We start from the raw sequence: 21,782 nt of genomic DNA, 5'->3' as shown, positions 1-21,782 counted from the left end.
ATTGCAGTGCGTGTCTGGAGAGTTGTTTACCCACCATGTGCCCAGCTCTCATAGGCTGCATTGGAAACCCATGTAACCAATCTCAAAAAATCTATGCCCATCTGGAGACAGCAAACATTTGTGCTTTGAGCATCAGTAGAAGGTCCCAAAAATATTCATCTGAAACTTGTATGGTTTTGATTCCATATTTAAACCCACCGCTTCACTCGATCTATAACAAAATGTGAGGAAGCCATAAAATCCTCCTATCCTGAATACTGTCCTCTTTCATTTGCTTGTCTTCCTGTTGGCAGGATCAGGCCAAGACAATACTTAAGCAATGCATAGTTTATCCTGCAATATTAACTTTTATTACCCCCCTTTTCCTCCTCCACTCCACATGCAGAATCACTTCCAACATTTCCTCTGAGTCCTTTTCACCACCCGGGGGTTCTTTTAAAAACTGTCAGTCTGAAATAATTGGAGAGAGGCAGCTCCTGGAAGAGACAATCGCTCGTGTTTCTCTGTGCATCATGGCTTCAGAGTGAAACGGCTGCTAGTCTGACAGGCTATTTGCCAGGAATTGCTAGGAAATAGAAATGTGTGGGCCCAGTATCTGTGAAGCGGCCAGTGGAAAATTGGCAGTTTTAGTGCACTATGCTATTGGTTTAATTTCATTGCATGCTAGAACGAAAATGGGAGGTTTGGGATTGATTTGTTCGTTCCACTGTTAGGCATCAAGTCACACAGTATCACCAAGGGTGACTGAGTTTGCTTCTTGTTTACCTCTGTGACTTTCAGGTTTCTATAAAGTAATTTGGCTTATTCTTCAAACACAAGGTACTGCTGTGATCAGTCATTGAAAGGATTAACTGGAACCCTCCCTTCCTATGGTCTTAGTGTTTTCCCCCTTAGGCTTTCAGAAAGTAAAGGAAAAAATCCTCCTTTTAGTGAACAGCACAGCCAAACTGAAGGAAAGAAATAAAGAATGTGGTAGAAATAATATATGCACAATGTAATTAAGGTATTTGGAGAATAAGAGCCTCTTCCCACAAACACTTGCTGTTAGGGGCAGTGCTTGAAGCCAACGGGAATACTCATGCTCACAAGCACCATTCCAAGTTATAAGATGCGTTTGCAAGATCAAGCCCTGGGACTTCAGTTATCTATAATTGGAACAGTATAAGATACAATTATATAGGCAGTGCAGTATTTGCCACATAAGCTATAATGAAAGGCATCTAACCGCTGAACATGGAGCAGATGTATCGTTAATGTATGCTATGTATTTAGTAATAATTCGCCATATAATACAGATTCAATAATTGAAAACAAAAGAGGAAATGGAAACTTCCTTACTGGAGGGCAGTCATGAAACAAGATAGTAGTCTCGATGTGTCTTATTCTTCTCCAGTCTCCCTGAAACAGCTGACAGAAGTCTGGAAGCTATTGAGAGCTAATGAGAGCAGCAGAAGGCCTGCTAGTTAAGTGGAATCTTTCTGGCTAGGAGCTAATCTGATTTGTATGAACTGAAGTGCTTTGTGGGGCACAAAGCTAAGGCCTTCCAAGCTATACTCTGACTTGATTGTCCTTGCTTTTAATGGCTGCCAAATGTGGCCTACAAGGAAATTAGGACCCCAGCCATCCTGTCCCCTGACTCACTTAATGGGCAGAGATAAAGGGCTGCTGCTGCTATAAGAGACAATTTAACAGAGGTGGGGACAGACCGATGAGATGGTTTCCTAGTTCTGTGGTGTAAGGATCAGAGGGAGGGGAGGAGAGAGGTGGGAAACTTAAACAATAATTTCTGGTGGCTAAAGAATATAGGAACAGTACTCATCCCCACTCAGTCCATCCAAAGGAATAGAGAGATTTTCCCCTCTTGGACATAGAATGGCCAGTTATCTATTACCAGTTTTCTGAGAGCCATACTCTGATCCCCCCTGGCTTTGTGGTATAAACTCAATACCAGGGTGTTAGGCCATAAAGACAACTAGCATTCCATCCAATGTGGTGAAATGCTGAAACACAGGAAAGAAGAGGTTGGGATTAAATATGTTGTCTTTGGCTCCCAGTGCAAATGACTGAGGACACGTCACAGCTATCTGTGTTGCTTTAAATTCCTATTGTGTGGTTTTTTTTGGTGAGGGGGAGCTAATGCTTTTAAGCAATACTTTGTTTCATTTGGTTTGGGGCAGGAAGGGCCAGTTCCTCATCCAGCTCTTTTTCTGATTGTGATTTAAGAGTCCTCCTCCTGGCTTTCTGATGCGCACCAAACCGGTCAGGGTTTATCTTTTCTTTTGTTATTTTATCTTGTAAGTTTATTGATTGGCAGGAGGGGGATGGAGGCTTTTCAAAGGGCGCTTAGGTACCCGACTCTTATTGAAAATCAGCCCAATACTCTCCTTTTTGCCTTTTGACTATCTCCCCCTTAATGAATTTATCTACTCATGGCTCATGCATTGAGCAAGCTGCTCTGCCCAGCTCTGTAAATATTGATTAATTCTGTAGCACTATAAGGGTGCACAGTGTTTTACAGATGAATGAGAAGCCTGTAGGTGCTTACAACCGAAGGTCTAATCCTGCCAACAGTTATTACTTCATGTGACTAGGAAGACACAGGAGCAGGGGTTGGAACCAAGTTATCCCCCAACCTCCCGGCTATGGGATTGTTCTCGCGTTCTGTAGCCGAATGACTATTTAATTATTTATAGAAAGTGGAACAACTTCAACAGGCGAGAGTGAGAGAAACTCTGCCCAGAATACTGTCTAGTCCACTGATTAGGACATTCGCTTGCAATGTGGGAGACCCAAGATCAAATCCCTGCTCTGAATCAGGCCAAGTGGGGATTTGAACCCAGGTCTCCGATATCCTAGGTAAGTGCCCTAATCATTTGAGTATAAGGGGGGAGCCACCAGTGTGTTCTCCTCTGGTTTTCTGAATGGCACTTAAGTCGCACACATTTTTTTGTTCAAAACAATCCAGTGAATTCATGTCATAGTCACTAGAAGTTTCAGGTTGACCCAAAATTGCATTTTTAAGCAAATAAACTATTTGTCTGAAACCTTTCACCCAGCTGTGGTGACAAGCATGCATTGAGGTGAGGGAAAGCACCCCCATCACATCAACTTTGTCAGACATTAAAAATGGCATTATATTGTAACTGTCAACGTCTTTCGAAATCTTGAACCAGCAGTAGCAAGATTTTGTGGAGAGAATAAGGGAGGCCAATGCTAGATAAGCGGAGGGAGCAGGGAAGCAGAGAGGCAAGATCTGTGAATACAGGAAAGAAATGTTGAGCTAGATTCTGGATGAAATGGGGAGGCATTGGAGCTTTCTGAGGATAAGGGTATTATGACTGAGCCTGTCTTTATTTGTGAGAGGCAGGCCGCAGCGTTCTGCACATGCTGGAGTCTGAGAATTTGGGTGTATGGGGACCATAGAGAAGGCAGTTTCAATGGTCGAGGGAAGAGGAGATGAAGGCTTCTACGAGGGTTTCAGTTACAGTGATATCAAGGCAGTTGCATTTACTAACAGTGCTTCACAGGTGGCGACAGACAGCAATTGCAGTTGAGATGTGATGGGGGAAGAGTGACCTGCAGAAGAATGGCTTTGGGGTAAAGGCATTGGGCTGGAAAGTGGGAGACCTGAGTGCTAGTCTCAGGTCTGCCACTGACTTACACACACTCGTACTGTAGACACCATATAGGATATGTCTACGCTAGTGTCTCCCCCAGCCTGGGTAGATACATGTGCTAGCTCTGCTTGAGCTAGAGCACTAAAAAGAGCAGTGTGGATGGTGTGGGCCGAGCAGAAGCATGGGCTAATCTCCTGAGTACAAGCCTGCCTGAGCTTGGGTGGGTAGCCCATTCTGCTACTTGTTCCACCATGCCCACACTGCTAATTTTAGCTCCAATGGAGCTAGTGCATGTCTGTCTATGAGCTATGGGAGGCCTGCTCCCAGCTGCAGTGTAGACATACCTTAAAGTCTCCATGCTTCAGTTACCCTTCTATCAAATGTGGCTAATACCACCTTATCTCACAAGGTACTGTGAGGATAAGTTGAGCTACACATATGGAAGTGCTAAGATAACACGATTGTGTGGGGGCTCGATACAAGTATGGCGGTAGGTAGAAGAGAGGACATAGCTCTGTGCACTGCAAGGCTACGCTTATGAAATGGTCCAAATCAGTCTGGTTCTGAACCCACTTTATTTTTTCCATGTTCTATTGTCAGAGATGGATGTAGTATTCATTCAAATTCAACTGCTTTAGTGCCCCCTTTCATTGACAACAGGCAGTATAACAGCCTGCTGTGGTTATATACAAATTCAGAAATTACTTGACTGGATGAGTTCCCCAGTGCCCACTGATGTAAGGAGAGCATAATCAGTTATTTGTGTGAAATATAGACTTACTGCTTGGAACAGACAGTATTGGCCATATAAGTGAGTTGGAAACACTGAACTCTGCGCATCACATAAAGCTGTACAGTGCGCCCTATTAAAATGTAAGCCTCAGTGGACGCAGTCCAATGTGTTGCAAAATTATGTCTATCAACAAATCCTACCCACTGTTAACTTAGAACTAATTTTATGTTTTCAGTTCATTAACAATAATAGGTTCTTCATTTCTCCCTTAATGCTGTCTATTGAAGTATATTTTTTTGAATGTTTAAAAATGTACATTGCAGGCCAAAGTCAGCCCTGCAGCTCCATTGACTTCAAGGGGTTTTCAACTAAAGCTGGACAAAACTAAGTTTATTTGCTGAAAAATGCAGTTTGGCTGATCTGAAACTATTCATGAATTTGACACACATTCGACAAATAGTTTTTGGCCAACTTTTTTCCTGGCACTTGGGTGCCATTGACAAAAAAGGAAGAGGAGGTGCCATCACTTCCTTTATAAACATTAGTCCAGTGGTTAGGACACTCCCGTAGGTTGTGGGAGACCCTGGTTCAATTCCCCACTCTGCTTGATGTGGAGAAAGGATGTGAACTTGATTCTTCCCCCTCTAGTAAGAGTGCCTTAACCTCTGGGCTATGGGATATTCTTGGGTGGTGTATAGTCACTCACTCTCCTTTTGAAGATGTTCCACTTTATATATAAATAGTCATTAGAGCAATGAGACTGGGTTTTCCACAGCCCAGGGAAGTGCCCTAACCACTGAACAATAGAATCATTCTCTCTGGCCCAATGAATATATAATATTTATACACAGCAGAACACCTTCAACAGGCAACTGTGGGGGTATGTCTACACTGGAGCCAGAAGTTGTAATTTCCAGCTCAAGTAGACATAGCCATGCTAGCACGCTAAAAATAGAAATGTAGCCATGGTGGCGTGAGTCGGCCTAGTCGCCTGAGTCCATACCTAGATCGTACTTTGGATGGTTAGTCACTTGAACTGGCGCAGCTGCACTGTGCCCAAAAATCTTTCTGGAAACATCTAGAGGTATGTATGTCAAACCTGAGTGACTTCACACACCTATTGCTAAAGCCTTTATCTTTCCTCATCTTTCTCTTGTTTTACATTTGTTTGTGGTCCCTCATTTGCAGTTAGGACTTGGTCTTGCAAACACTTATGCAAGTGAGTACACGTCCCCTTGAGCCCAATGGGACTACTTTTGTGGATAAAATCACTTATGTCCGTAGGTGTTTGCAGGATTCGGCCTTAAGCTCTTTGGTGTGGCAACTGTGGGTGAAATACTGGCCCCATTGAAGTCAATGGTAAAACTCCCATGATTTCAGTGGGTGCAGGATTTCACCTTTTGTCTTTTTATTTGTCCTATACGGGTCTGATGCAAATTCCTTTGAAATCAATGGGAGCATGCTTTTGGGTGCTTTATAAATAATAAAGAGCAATAACATTTTTAAACCCATGACAGATTGTGTTGAAAGGTATCTCTGCAATCTGGACATAACTGAGAAGAAGCAGAAAAAGGAGAAAATATTAGAACTGGAAATATTATGTTTTAATTGACTTTCATCCTTTGCTGTGCTATTGGGGCTAATTCATATCCTTATCTGCCTGAAATCTTCTAATTTAATTTTGTGAACATTTGGCAATGTTTGGTTTTTGAAAGCTGAATTGTACAGTGACTTTCCTGGAGAACATGTTCAACTAAACCATGAGCCAGCTCTATTAGTTTTATAGTGAAATAAAACATTTGTTTATCAAAATGTCAACAGGACTGGCATGCAGCAGTTGTTCTAGCTCCGTAACAGGAAGACATGGAGTGTCTTTTTTAAAAAAGCTGTGTTTTTAAAAAAAAATAATAATTTTTTTTTCATCTTCTCTCCTAAATGAAGGGCTAAACCAATTTTTAAAAGTCTGAGGATCGGAGAAGATTGTTTAATGAATAGAGTGGGGTGGGAAATGGTGTTTCTGTCATGAATGTTTTCAAGATTTCAAATTTTCATGTTCATCAAGACAGAACTGAGACGTCCAAAACATGTAAATGAAAAAGAGAGTGCCTCTAGATAGGACCCTCACTTGGGATGTGGGAGAGTGAGATTCAAGTCTCTGGTGTGGAAAGAGGAAGAGCGGCAATGTAAACCTACATCCCAGGTCCGTTCTGTAACCATTGGGCTATTAGCTATTCTGCAGTGGATCTTAATCTCTCCTATAGGAGCTGTTCCCCTTGGTGTCAATAATTAAATATTCATTGGGCCAGAGGGAATGACTGACTCTATAGCTGGGTGGTTAGGGTAGGGTTACCATACGTCCGGATTTTCCCGGACATGTCCGGCTTTTTGGGCTCCAAATCCCCGTCCGGGGGGAAATCCCAAAATGCCGGACATGTCCGGGAAAATCGGACATGCGGTGCCGGTCCGGCGGAGCGGGGCCTGGCCGGGGGCTCGGCCGGCGGTGCCGGGGGCCCGGGGGCTCAGGCGCCGGGCCAGGGGCCCGGGGGCTCGGGTGCTGGGCCGGGTCGGGCTGGGGACCTGCGGTGTCGGGGGCCGGGGGTGGGCCGTGCCTCCTCCCCCCACACCCCCCCTTACCTGCTTCAGGCTTCCCGCGACTCAAATGTTCGCGGGAAGCAGGGGAGGGGGCGGAGACTTTGGGGAGGGGGCGGAGTTGGGGCGGGGGCGGGGCTGGGGCCCCTTTAGTGTCCTCCTTTCGGAGGCACTAAATATGGTAACCCTAGGTTAGGGCCTTTACTGGTGATGTGGGAGATTCAGGAACAAGTCCTTGTATCTCTTGACATCTAAGGTTAGTACCCTAATAACTGGGCTATTGGCTGTTCTGGAATGGGTGGTGCACACTCGTATGCGCTCGCTCTCTCTCTCTCTCTGACCTGAAAACCTGTCCCAACAAAAGTTAATCGAAACCGATATGTTCCCGCAAAAAGTTTGTTTCAATATATTGGCATTTTCTGGCAAAAATCATTTTGTTGAAAATTTCCCGACCATCTCTATTAATAAGTGATTAGTCTTTCATCTCCAAGTCACTGGTCCTGGTAAAGTTGGTAGTGCCTGAAAGCTGTTACTTGCCTAGTGAATGATTGGTGGCCTGTGTGCGCAATGAAATGATGGTCTCACTCCAGTAATGAGCACACTGGCATTGGGCCAGGTCTTTACCAGGTGTTAATCGGTGTAGTTCTGTTGTGCTCAGTGGAGCTAGCCTGACTTACTCTAGCTAAGCACCTGGGTGATCCATTTTAGCAATCTCAGCAGGCCAAAGAGTCAGTGAGTTGAGATGATGAAATAACTTCTCCCTCATAGAAGTGATCCCTCTAGATTAGAGCCGAGGCACTAGCGTGGGGAATTTTGCGTTCCCTACATGAGCTGCATCTGTCCTGTGGATAAACAACAGAGATCATTTTCCAGGGCTACCTATCTGGTACCTTTCATCAGCAAAAGAAGCTATATTTTAAAATAATAAAGAAGACAGCTATCTTCTTCTCAAAAGGGTTAGGTGTCTACATTGCAAAAGCCTATGGAAAGCTGTTGAAGTCTTGGAAAATTGACACTTCCTGGGAGCCAGATGTATAGGATATGGAATCAGACCATAAGTGGGTGACCATGAAAAATTACAGGGCAACTTTTCAGGTACAGAGTCAGGGTGAGGAGAGAATTTCCACAGGATGAGCATGTCCCATTTAAATAAAAATACGTTACTGTGGTGGGAATCAAAGGGTTCGAGTTGGACAGATCAAGAATATGTGACAGACATTGGCACAGTCCTATTTAAGGATGAAAGACAGACTCTAACAAAGAAGGGCTCTTGTGACATTCCTGCCTGCCTGGCATCGTCCCAGAAAAGTAATTCTAGAAAGAAAAAGCCGTGACGGTTGGTCTTCATCACATAAAAGATCACTTTTTAATAAACAAATACAAAATTCTCCCGTACAAGGAGAGGCTAACTCCTTAAATGACTGTCTGTACAGGGCTAGTAATAAAGTGGTGGGATACAGGTGAACTGCCCTGAGAACTTGAGTTTTAAAGTAAATTTTCATATGTTCCTAGTGGAGTTGCTGCCTTAAACTCTGAACCTGAAAGATGCACCATGCTGGTGGACCCTGAGCCCACATAGAACCCCACTGTGTGGATCCAGGGGTTATCTATACATGTGTTGCACCATGAGGCTCAAGGATGTACTTTGAATTGATTATGTCATCAGACCTGTCACTCTCAGCACTATCTGCAATTTTAGCAGATTCTGAAAAATTGAGAGAGCCCTCAGCTGTGACAAAATGTCATTCATTTCCCTACTCAACTGTTTAGACCTTAGGTGTTTTTACTAGTGTGAAATGCTGAAGTAATTACTTGTTAGTCCTGTCACTGTTTCCTTTAGTACATGTTTTAAAAAAGGTTTCCATGAAGAAACCAATGGTTTATTAAGTTCTTTTGGTCTTCAGTAGAATAACACGCACCATGAGGAACTGATTTGGTTCTAAAGGGGTAACATGCCAAGCAGTTCCTTGTAAATTCCTTTGTAATTTAGCAAGGAGTTAATGGTTACTTATTGTGAAGTGTTACCAGGCTATATGGCCAATGTTTTTAGAAACTCAATTACTCTGTTTCCCTGGAGCCCCCTTTATCCAGGGGAAGATGTTGTAATATGCAGGAAGTGGCAATATGTTGCAATTGTACATTCATTCATTTGGTAAAGCTTGGAAAATAAAGCTCAGAAAACTGAGATGGGCCCACGTGTCAAAATTTGGATTCAGATCTGGGTTTTAAACACTCCAAAGTTCAGGGTGTTTTGGATGCCAGGTTTTGATTTGGCCCATTGTGAAGATTCCGGTTCAGATTTTGAGAGTTTGGGGGTGTTTGTTTTAGGAGATATGGTTCCTGTTTGTCTCTAGAAAATAACTGGAGAGTGTTTTGAATAAAAAGGGGACAGATTAATTTTTAGCAGTAAGAGGCCTTGGTACAGCAATAAATACTTCCTCTGGCCCAGGTGGAGAGCGAGGAGTTTTGGTGTTGAAGCTGGAGCTCGTGGGAGGGAGTTGGCAGTGTGGAGAGAGGAACTCAAAGATAAGGGCTGAAGAACTTGTACAGATTGAAGAAGCACTCTGTACACTTCAGGGGTCCTGCTTCTGATTCAAAGACTGAATGGTAATAAATAGTAGTAGAGAGGAGAAATTTTTATCTGGCCACCCATGCAGCTGCTTGGTTTATTGTGTGGGCAGCACTGCTTCCTTTGGAGTTGTCCCACACTTTACAGATGATCTGAGCAATTTTGGCTCTGAAGCTCAAACAGGCAGCCATTTTACATTCCATTTCTTCCAAAAAGGGTAGAGGCCAAGTACATGTAGCTTGAATGCAATGATAGCTGCACCATAGTTTAGGTTCCTAAGCCATTACAGAGTTCCGTTTAAACCTTGACAATGACTTTAGCAGCAGTACTGGGTTTACCATGGCGCTGGGCCCAGAGTTAGAAGGGGTCCCGGCCAGCCGGATCCCCTGGCTGGCTCAGCTGGCCAGGAAAACTGTCCCTGCCCCCACCCCACCTCTTCCCCAAAGCTCCCGCCCCTGCTCTGCCCCAGCCCCGCCACTGCAATGGGAACCGCCCTGCACCTCTTGGGCTGGTGGCCATGGCGTCCACCTGTAGGGTTTCAGGCTCCACTCCGGCTACAGCAGACATCAGGTGACCCAAGGGAGCCCAGCTAGCCTAGGGCTGGTGGGTACAGTGGCGATTTAGGGGGAGGAGGAGCCCCGACCGGAGCTGCGCTGGGGGGAGGGGGAAGGGGTGAGGGAGGAGGAGCCCTGACCCCAGTGGGAGATGCAGCGCTGAAGCCCCCAGCTGCCCTAGTGCAGAAGATGCAGGGCTGAAGCCCTAACTCCCCTCTGTGTGGAGTTGGCCTGAGCCCCTCTCTCTCCTGTTCCCCTCTATGTGGAGCTGGCTCTCATTCTCAGTCTGTGAAGAAATTCAGCCCAAATCAACCAACCTGGGTATGTTCCTTTCCCCCATCATGACACAGCCATGAATGGATTTAGCCTAGGAGGCAGGGTCAGCATTAGCCCCATTTGGCAGGTGGGATCTAAGGCACCCAGAGGTGAAGTGACTTTCCCAAGGCTAAGCAGGGAGTCTGTGGCAGAGCAGAGAACCAAACCCAGAACACCTGGCCCCCAGGCCTGTGCCTTAACTACCCACTGGCAAAACCAGAAGTCCGCACCTATGATGGGATGGGAAAGGGAAGGGGATAGGGGAAGTGGGGGCCCAGCATGCAGATCCCCTTGGCAGCAGCTGGGGCTCCCCTATTAAGCATGCCCATCAAACCCTCACCCTGACAAGCCTCCCCTCCCCTGCATCTGTACCACCCTGATGAGCCCCCTGACACCCTCCCCACTGAGCCCCAACCACCTACACCTGGACCCCCACCTCCCCTGCACCCAGCCCTCCCCTCCCCCCCGCTGAGCTCCAACCACTTTCACTTGGTCCCCCCTGCAGACTCCCATTGCCCCTGCACCTGGAACCTCCCTGTGCATCCAGATCCCCCACTGAGCTGCCTGCACCCAGACTGCCCCACACAGAACCCTTTTACCCCCATCTGGATCCCCCACACACACTAAGTCCATCTGCACTTGGATCCTACTGCCAGGCTGAGCCTCCCTGCCCACATCTGGTGTGCCTGGCACAAAAGGGGCAGGGCCCCAGGGTGTTTCTGTGGCAGGCCTGGCCCTTGTGCTATGTCAGGGTCAGGTTCAGCCTCACTGCCAAGTCCCTGTCCCTGGGGGGCGGGGGAGGCTGCAAGGTATTCTCCCACCTCAGTGGCCTGTGCTCCCCACTGCCATGGCGGAGCTCCCACATTTATTTATTGTAAAAAAAAAATTGCAGAATTTTAAAATATTATGCACAGAATTTGATGCAAAATTCCCTCAGGAATATGGGGCGCCGTACAGCTGTGCTAGTGGGACTGTGAAGGGGGTGCTGGACAGTAGGGGATCTGTAGGTGGGGGAGCTGGGCAGGGGGTATGGTATGCAGGGTGCTGTGCAGTTGTGGTAGGAGGTCAGCGGGAGGGGTCTCTGGGCAGGGGATGCTGGGCATAGTGGGACCGGGGGCATTGGGCATAGGGATCTGTGGAGGAAGTCTCTGGGTGAGGGGGTGCTGGGCATAAGGGCAGGGCCCTGGGCAGGGGGGCAGTGTAGAAGGGGCACGCTGGCAGCGCAGGGCTGGGCGGACCAGTATGTGTCTAGCAGTTGTGGGTTGTAAACTGTGTCCTTGTGCTGGGATGAGTGGGGCCACTCCCGCTGGGCTGCGCCCCATTGCCCCCAACCGGCCTCTCGCTCTGTGGACCACTCCCCATCACATGCCCTATTTCCCCAATGGGGGCCCACAAATATGTTTGGCGCTGGGCCCACAAAAAGTTAATCTGGCCCTGCTTAGCAGTGTTACAGCAGAATAACTCCTCAGCTGTGTGAAGCTGTGACAGTCAGTGTGATGTATGATTGACCTGTTAATCCAGAAGCATATGAAGTCAATGTTAAGGTTTTGCATTGGAATGTAAGTTTGATGAATTTGAGGTATATGTTTTTTGGTATCTCTTAGAGTTGGAAATGAAACCTTATGAAGGGATGAAGTGTGTTATCAATTGCATTGTAGGCAATATGAAAGTGGGAATGAATGCACAGGTCTTTCCTCTCAGCATTCTTTTATTGTTTTGGGTGGATGCAGTGTCCTGCCACTAGACCTAGATTTTATTTGCTAATAAGACTGAGATGAGGGTGGTTGTGATTAGTTTGGTTTGCTGAATACACCAGTATTGTAATACTTTGTTCTTTTATATAGTACCTCTTAACCGTGGTGCTCAAAGCACTTTATAAATACTAAGCTTCACCACACTATGTTGCATAAAACTACACCGCTATGTTATAGTTGAGTATTACTATACCTATTTTACAGATGGAAAATCTGATGCACAGGAGAGGTTAAGTGACTTGCCTAAGGCCACACAGCAAGTGAATGACAGATCTGGAGAGAGAATCCAGGGGTCCTACTCCCTTTTGTAACTTTTAGCCAACATTTACAGCAATGTGGCTGGACAGCTCAGCTGGGAACAGAAGAGTGTATTGCCTTAAACTACACAATTATAATTTAATAGGCAATATTGTTGCTGCTGGTATATACCACTGAGACCTACAATTCCTGGGTCTGCTTTTTTGCCCTCTTGCTATAGTCCTGCTATTCCTGTCCTGTCGCTGAAAGTTTGTAGCCATTTATGATCACAAATGGGATTTTTTTGTTGCTGCTGTTCCTCTTCAGCAAAGACTGCTCAACTGTACATTTTGGCAATATACATGTACTGCGGAAGAGAGGCCTAAATTTCCGAGGCTCACTGAATTCCTGAGTTTTTCCTCCTTTGGCTCCAGTTAGTCTTTTTTGTGGCTCAGCACTCAGCAGTACATGTGGAATGAAGCAGGGAGCTCAGCGAACTGTGAGCCGCGCACAGCTGGCACGGAATGACATGACTGTGGTTTGTTTTCTTCCTCCCCCTCCAATCTAGAGTATAAGAAGAAATACGGGGAAGAGCATGGCTCGTGTCAGGCTGGAATAGCGGGCTTCTTCACTGAGGTGGGTAATGGTGGTTTTGATGAAAAGTTCAAGTTTGAGGATGCATTTTCCTGCTTGTTTTGCCATGTACACTGGGAAGGGGTGTGGAAACAGAAACGCGCCGTTAGCTGCATTCAATGCACTTGGCATATTTCCTTTTATAATGTTCTGACTTCAATAACGCAGCAAACAAACACCCACCTTTTACAATGTCTCTCCTCCCACAGTTCTGGAAATGCGTCACTGTGAAGTCTCATACATTACATAATACATATGAACCACATGAATGGATTTATGCTTGAGTACCCCCAGGGAAGAATTAATGAACTTTGAAGACTATCCTGAGGGAATATTTTAACCATATAGGTCCCACAGTTTCTATCTCGGGATTTACACTTTATTTATTCTCTTAAATTTTGTTTTAAAATTCCCCCCCCCCGAATGAAATGATTTTTAATAGTCCTTAAATTTAGAGAAAACACCGTTTTCTGATGCCTTATCCATTCTTGCTGTCTCAAACTGGTATTGTGGAATATGTTTTTCAGAGCCGTGGCTGGGCAGTTACATAAATGCTGGGTCAAATTAATCCCTGATTTAACATAATTGATCTCACTTCAATGACATTAGGGTTCATTATTTCTGCAGTGAAATTTTGTTTTTGAACTTCCAAAAAATTAGAACATTTTACCCTAAATTTCTCAGTAGCATTCATATCAAACACAAACTACCTTCTCCTAATGGTACACTCATCTCTTTTCAGAATTTCTTCATTTTTTTCCTGTTAGTTTTTAAAGCCAAAGATACCATGGAGGAAAGAGTCTGTTTCTCTCTTCATATGTGATTCGGTAAGGGCTGAGTCCTATAACCCTTACTCACTTGAGCAATTCTTCCTCATGACGGTAGCTCCTTTACTATTAGTGGGACTACTTGTTTGAGCAAACGTTACATGATCAATGTTTAAGGCATCAAAATAGATTTTTACCTGTCTCATGGTCTAGAATATTGTTTGCTGTATGTTTAGAAAGATAAAAACAAATATTAGGCCAACATTTTTCAATAGTGACTAGTGATTTTTGGGTTCCCAATTTGAGAGTTTTTTGGAAAAGAGGCCTGAGGTGCAGAGAGTGGATGCCCAACACATTCAGCATATCAGATCCCTTCAAGTTGTCCTAAGCTGGGCATGTAACATCTCTACACATGTTTGAAAATCCTGGCCTTTGTGACTAATGATGATGACTTTACATTGATACAATATCAGAGATGGGCCTGAGCTGCGAAATTCAGACCTAAGATGAAACTTTCCTGAAGTTCCACTGTTTAATCCAATGGTGAGATGTCTGTGACTTCTGCTGATGCACTGAAAGGTGGAGGATAGCATGATTATTAACGGTTCATTTAGTGAAACACTGTAGATAAATTAAGCCCCTATTCAATATCCCGTTTGATAAAAAAGAAAGAGGAGGCCAATAGAAGGATGGAATAGGATAGGTGGGATCTGGAAAGCGGCATAAACTTAGGGCCTTCTCTTCTCAGTTCTCCCCTTCTACTTCTATTCATCTTTCTATTCCAATCAACCCTCTGCCCCTTCTTCCCTGGGTCTGGTTCCTTCATCTTTAAAAGTAGTCAATGGTTTTCTATTGTTTTTACTTCAGTGTGTGCCATTGCCATTAGCCTGCTAACTCCTGGGCTGTCCTAAATCAGTTACTTTGGAAGCATTGCTTCCTGTTAGTGACTGCCAGAAGGTATAGCTTTGAATTGCCAGTTCAGAGTGCTTGAGAGAGAACTAATAGATGCACAGCAAGAGGAGCAATAGCAGATGCAGTAAGAAAATTTTAAAATTCATGAACCTCAAAAGTGCTGGAGACAATGGAAAAGGAGAAGAAAAGAATGTAACCACTAATCTGAGAGGTCCAAATTCTGATGGGAGTCCAAGTGACTCCAAGCAATACTAGAAGGGAATCTATGGGCTTAGCTACGCAGTGCAGCAATGTGCACTATATGGTTGTGGTTTCTAAAGCACACTAATGTTTTGCACAGTAACTGGTCCTTATAGACCCTGCTGGTGTGCCCTAAGAGTTCCTAGTGTGCTTTTAATGTAGTTCTGTTTGAAACAGCAATATGTAAAAATGCACTAGGGAATTTTCAACAGCAGGGTCTACATGGACCAGTTAGTGTGCAATACACCTCTACCCCGATATAATGCTGTCCTTGGTTGCCAAAAAATCTTACCGCGTTATAGGTGAAACCACGTTATATCGAACTTGCTTTGATCCGCCGGAGTGCGCAGCCCCATCCCCCCAGAGTGCCGCTTTACTGCGTTATATCTGAATTCGTGTTATATCGGGGTAGAGGTGTATATCAGCGCGCTTTAGAAACCACACCCACATAGTGCGCATTACCTGCTGTGTAGACAAACTCTGTGTAACATTTTCTTCCTGTCCCCTGAGTGTATATATCACATAAACTTAGCCATCCTTAACATGCAGTTAGACTCACTTTGACTATTTATTTAAATTCCCATAGATGCAGAGGGTCAGACTTGGAGGTGATGTGTAAGTTAGAGCCCCTTACACTGAGTTAGACTCCCTTGGAGTTGCTTACGTTCTTTTCGGGTTCCTAGTCTATTGGAGTCTAAGCTAGTAGAATTTATGTGCCAAGGAGGTGGAATTTAAGCGAGTCTCTTTATGCCTTCTGGTACGGAAGGTAGAGCTCTCCTAGACGTCAGCAGAGTGGGGGTAATCGGTGCGAGGAGTTCAAGGTAATGTGAGAGGGATCTAATTTACACACCACCATCAAATTTGGCCCAGAGGGTTTCTTGTCTTGGTTGATATAAACAGAATTAGGGTATGCTGCATGAAAAACGGGAATGAGATATTCCCAAGTATACTGGGAATGGGTGGCAGCCCTTATGACAATGGCGGTGTGTCTGGTAACAGGAGACTTGTCAGCAACAGCTGTTTCCTGGCTTGTCTGTACTATCAAGGCTGTTTCTTTTTCCATGCTGTAAACCTCCCTCACCAGCCTAGTTCAAAAGATGTCTTTGAACTTTTAGTGCTCCTGCCTTATGGAGCTTCAGCCTGAGCAGGAAATGTAGATAAACGACTTCTGGGTCAAACAGGGAAGCCCCTACTGTACACTCGTGCACTCAATCCTGCTGATGCTAGTTGTTTCTGCCCAGGGAAAATCCATTGTTCTCAAGGGCATAGCCACTCCCAAGAAAAAAAACCTGTAGCTTAGCACACCCCTCTATTTAGCTGCGTATTGCAATCTATGTCCTTGTGTATCATCATGAAATGCCTGTATTTAGCCTCCGCTGGACTGGAACTCTCTAGCACAGGAGTTTCACCACTCTTCTGGTAATGGGGCTGTGTTACTGGCATGATTGCTGGGTTACAATTTCCTGTGACCTTTTTTATAAAAAACAGGTGAAGAAAACCAGCTGTCTGTCAGCACAATGAAAAGAAACAAGGAAACTCTGTACCACAGGCTTCCTGGATTTCATAGTATAGCTGCATGAGGCACAGATTTACATATACATTCGCACAATTGTACAGCAATAATTCATGGCTGTGCTGCTCTGTCTTGTCAGAGCTGAGAATAATGCTTATTACGTTCATCATTGATGTGGCAGAGAATTCCCTCCAACGCCCTATGGTTTGGAGTAAAGTCTCTCTGGATTTAGGGAACTGAGTATGGGATTTCCTTCCAAAAGCTCTAGCTGCCTTATTTCACATTGTACACAACAGATCTTCAGTCACCAAAACATACATTTAAAAAAAATCCTGGATGAAGGGCTTTCAAATGACAGCACATGATATAATAATCCCAGGTGGGATTCTGCCTCATCGTTATACATGGTCCCCTGAGAAAAGAAATGATCTTCCATTTCACCATCCGGAGGTGGTCTTCCGTCATACAAGCAACAGAAACACAACTGCTTAGATTTTAATTAAAAGATGCACATAAAAAGCTACAGGTCAGTGTATCATTTTTTCAGTCTGCTGTGCTCAGAAATGCCTATTTTATATTCTAAGAGCATCCTAATGTGGGGTTTGCATGTCCATATAGAATCCCACATTTGAAAACTGGGCCTAGATTCTGACACTTTTCCCAGAAGTGTCACTCTTTAAATCCCTTTACTTTGCCTTGCAGCTTTCCTCCTTTCCCCCCGCCCCCAGTCTGCCTCCTGCACCAATTTGTTTCTACAGAGGCACATTTCTACAGCGGCTTCACTTTAGGTGGTCTGAAGCACTTAGACATAGTCTTCTCCTTTTAGGAACAACATTCATGATGTAGTAGTAGTGATATTCCTACACTTTGATCAAACTTTGATAAACTCCTCAGAACAAGGCAAGCTTCATATAGGCATAGACCTTAAATGGGGGAAAAAAAGTTGGTTCCTCCCTTTCCCTATTGTGCTCCTCTGGCAAACCAGCAGAAACAGTGACATTGTAACTTAGTCAATTCCAAGACTTGTACAGTTTGCATGATGACCACGATTCATGGCTTGTGCCAAGGTAAAAGGAAAGAGTGTGGTTTTCCCCAGTACCTGTGGAATACAGCAAGGTTAGTCTCTCTCACCAGCAATGAGTTTGAATGTCTCATACACTATTGAGGGGTGAGGAAAATAGAAGCCAGTTTTCACTCAGTTCTCTTACATCAGAGACTGTCCAGTTCTTATGATGAGCTTATATTAACTCCTATTCTACCCTTTCCTAGTTCAGCTAAATCAAATCCTTCAAATGTGACACTAGTTTTTTCAGCTGGGCTTGGCTTTCAGCCAGGGATCACCATCTCTATGATTTCACTCTGAGCTCAGCTTGTTTTGTTTTTGTTTTTCTTTTCCACCACTACCACTGTATATTACATGTGTGTGGTTCTCATTGATAATTAGAAGGCTCCCCTTCTCTCAAATGGAATGATGGGAAACTCAGTGGCTTCCACTTGCACGGGTCCATTTGAATCTTTCTTTGATTTTAGTTCACAAGACTTTGTTCAGCTTGAGTTTTGCTTTGAATGTCAAGTCCAAGAAACTCAAAGCAAAACTCAGCTGAAATGTTAATACCATCACATTTTTCCTGATTTCAGATCAAAACAAAGTATAACCATCAGGTGCCTAGTAGTTTCCACCTGAAACTATAAATTGTCCCAGGTCCCTTTTGAAACTCCGCTGAAGTACATGACTCTGGTCTGAGTTTTGCACAGTTCCACCCTCAAAACACAGCCTTAAACAGACGGGGACAATCTACATTTTTAAGGTCCTCATATAATCAATTTCTCTTAAATACATAGGTCCAAATCCTCAGTTGATGTAAGGATCAATTGACTTACAGCAGCTGAGGATCTGGTCCTTCAGCCTGTTTTGAACCATAGACTTTTTGTCTACAATGTCACCTGGAAGCTGTGAGCCGTCGGCAGCAGGTTGGGAGGTAGATCCAGGGTGCATGTTGAACAAGTGGATGGATTCTGTAGCTCAGTTTTGATGCTTCTTGGGGGTAGTAGGAGGACGCTGGGAGGAACAGTTGTTGGAAGAGCATGTTTGTAGGCATGTTCAATAGCTTGTGAGATTGATTGGGGATGCTTCTTGTAGAGGTAGCAGGAGGGTTCAACAGAGGTGTATTGATTCCTGGTATCTGTGTGAAGGGCAAGGGTTGGAGGAGAGCTTAGGTATTTTAATAGTGGGGTGAAGTGCCTCCAGTATTGGCAAAAACTTGCTTAGGGGGATGTTTGGGATGAAAAGTACTGTATAAACATAGGAATAATTCTGACTCTTTTCTGTGGGCAGATTCATGCGTGAAACCTTGATTTAACTCTCCCCTGGCCCTAAAAAACATAACCATTGCTTGCTGCGATTAATTCTTTCATATTTTTTTTCTGGTTCTTGTCCATCTCTGTTTTCTTTTCTCTCATAGGAGCTGGTCATCATGGGAGCACCAGGGTCTTTTTACTGGACGGGAACTATCAAAGTGTTGAACCTCACTGACAACACCTATTTCAAACTGAATGATGATGCTGTGATAGCCAGGCGGTACACGTACTTAGGCAAGTAGCTGCTCGGACCCCGATGTCAGGCTGGAAATAGGTTAAAATAATGGTGCAATTGTTTTTCAGTGGAAATAATGTTTTGTTGGTGTAAAGTAAAAGAGTAAAAGAATAAGTGGCTAGCTTAAAATGGTTTGAGTGGCTGGTGGGTTACCTGACAAAATATATAGGAAAAAAGCAGTGAAGGACTTTCACTAGTTCATTTCTTCCCCCCCACCCCAAACATTATAGCTGTTGGAATATAGAAAACAGGTTTGCATTGTGAGACTGTATGGTCTAGTAGGCTAAGTAACAGACGGGAAGCCAGGAATGCCAGAGTTCTAGTTGTGGCCATGCCATTACTTACTGTGTGGTTTGGGCTAAGCAGCTCCTCTGTATCTGTAAAATGATTAGTTTACTTGAAGAAACAAAGCACTATATAATGATTTATTAGTAAGAGACTATTGAGGGATGGGCTAGGGAGTGGAGCAGATTTTGTAGGTGTTTAACAGACTAGGCTTTAACTTCTAGAGGCCTTGCTTTAAAATCAACTGATGTCACAAGTGAAATTAATTTAAAGGCTTCCACCTAATCCCCAGTGTTTAGGAGTGTCAAGACTTGAAAAACTCAACAGGCAACAGTCTAATGCTGTTTGACTAAAGACTCAGGCTGATTTTCCTTAACCTGCAGTCTTTTATAAATATAATTTAGCGGGTGCCACTCAAGGATAGTTAAATGAACAGTGTGTGTATATATGTAAAGTCATATATAGATTTTTCCACTGATTAGACCTGAATTACAGTGTTTAGCATGTGGATGGGAGAACCATAATTCACAATGGAGGGACGAGCTGAATGCAAAACATCCTTAAAAGGAAAAGAAACCCAGTTCTCTCCTTAGACTCCTTTAAACTTATTATATATCATTTTTAATTTAGCAAACAAGATAAAACTTTGATCTACCTGTTTCAAATACACTTTCTTTATATACTGTTTCAAATTCTCTCCTGTTTTTTCTTTTTCAAGCATTAATTTTGTTGACCTCTTCATCTAATGTTTTGTTTTTTTCCCTATGAACTGAAAAGGCACTTGATTTTTCCATGCCATGATGGGCAGTTGCTTTAACGGAGGGAGTATTATTCTCTTTGACATACATGAGACTGTCATTCACAGGCATAAACAGGGCGGGTGCAAGGATGTTTCGCGCCCTAGGCAAAACTTCCACCTTGTGCCGCCCCCCCCCCCGAGCCCTGTGGCAGCTCTCTGCCCCCCCTGCGGCAGCTCCCCCCGGCCCGGGGAGCCGTGCGGCAGCTCCCTGCCCCAGCTCTGCTCCGCTTTCTCCCCGAGCACGCCGTCGCCGCTCCACTTCTCCCGCCTCCCAGGCTTGCGGCGCCAATCAGCTGTTTGGTGCTGCAAGCCTGTGAGGGAGAGAAGCAGAGCGAAACAGTGTGCTCAGGGGAGGAGGCGGAGCAGAGGTGAGCTGGGGCGGGGAGTTCCCCTGCGTGCCACCCCCCATCTTACTTGCTGCAGGCGGCCCTCCCCGCACCCCCCCACCCCAACTCCCTCCGCCTAAATGCCGACGACGACCGGGGTGGCTGAAGATCCAGTTGCCGCCGAAGGACCCGAAATGCCGCCTCCCAAATGCTAGTGCCCTAGGCGACTGCCTAGGTTGCCTAATGGGTTGCACCGGCCCTGGGCATGAAAGCTGTTTCTTTCTGATGATATGGTCACTTGACTGTCTGTGTGCAGGTTTCTGTTTTTATTGCTTCTCATTCTTCTCACATCTGGATTCTTAACTTATTGTCCCTCTTACCTTTGCCTATCCTTCACCGGGCTCCCACCCACACCTTCACCTTCTTGGCTTTTGGAAAAACAATTGAATGCTTACTGTAATTTCCTGCTGTGATGTACACTTGAACTGAATGTTGGCGAGTTCCTGTATAAAGTGAGTGCCTGCTGCTTTTTTCATGACGCTGGGATATTTATACTCCAAGAGGAACTGTGGAACTTGATTAGTGTGATCCAGATGGCTAACCTGTTTCTCACGTTTTTCCTTTTTGGTTTTTTTCCTTTCTCTTCCCCATCACCCCACCCAACCTCCTGCACAGGATACGCAGTGACAGCAGGTCATTTCTCCCAGCCAACTACCACGGACGTCGCAGGAGGAGCTCCCCAGGATGGAGGCATCGGAAAGGTGTGGCTTTTAGTCAAACAATGATACAGTCAGATGTGACTGGGTAAAATATATTGACTTAGTTCCTGTAAACTTAATGAACCAAGAGATTTTGTCTGAAGATTAATTTTTGAGCACTTGCCTGGAAGAGGTGAGGAAATTTGATGAGGTCCTCAAATTTACCCTATCTGCCCCTTGTGGTGCTCCTTCCTCCCCCCCCCATTTTTAAATCATTTTTTTTTAAAGAGACGTTAATTCAAAAATCACTCTTCTGTCTGAAGTTTTTTTAAAACCTATTTTGCTTAAAATAGAACTAGTTTGGTTTTGGTGGCCTTGTTGGTATGGAGTTATCAGAAGGGAAGACCAACGAATTGTGAAGCTGTGTATGAACAAGTGCCACTGCTGGTGATCATGCAGACACCAAAAGCATTGGTGGCTCAATAAGGTTGCCAGTGATGGATATAAGTTGAAAACACAGCCAGAGCACCTGGCCAGAGGTTGAGCTGGGTAGTGCTTTTGGGATTTGCCATGATGACGACTTCCCTATGACAGGAATTATAATTATCTCCATATTGCTGATGGGGTAACTAAGGCTGAGGGGCTTAA

General features: G+C 44.7%; 1 protein-coding gene across 1 annotated transcript in view; it reads left to right on the top strand.

The window, feature by feature from the left end:
• Positions 1-21,782, top strand: part of ITGA9 (integrin subunit alpha 9) — a 296,310-nt gene that overhangs the window by 21,725 nt on the left and 252,803 nt on the right. The window contains exons 5-7 of the mRNA XM_054019618.1: positions 12,937-13,004; positions 18,896-19,025; positions 21,112-21,197. Of these exons, the coding sequence (XP_053875593.1) occupies positions 12,937-13,004; positions 18,896-19,025; positions 21,112-21,197 (284 nt within the window). The remainder of the gene's footprint in view (positions 1-12,936; positions 13,005-18,895; positions 19,026-21,111; positions 21,198-21,782) is intronic.

The sequence above is a fragment of the Malaclemys terrapin genome, chromosome 2, assembly GCF_027887155.1.
Source record: "Malaclemys terrapin pileata isolate rMalTer1 chromosome 2, rMalTer1.hap1, whole genome shotgun sequence".
Lineage (NCBI taxonomy): Eukaryota > Metazoa > Chordata > Testudines > Emydidae > Malaclemys > Malaclemys terrapin.
The sequence above is the reverse complement of the archived record's forward strand: the minus strand, read 5'-3'. Positions and strand labels throughout refer to the sequence as shown.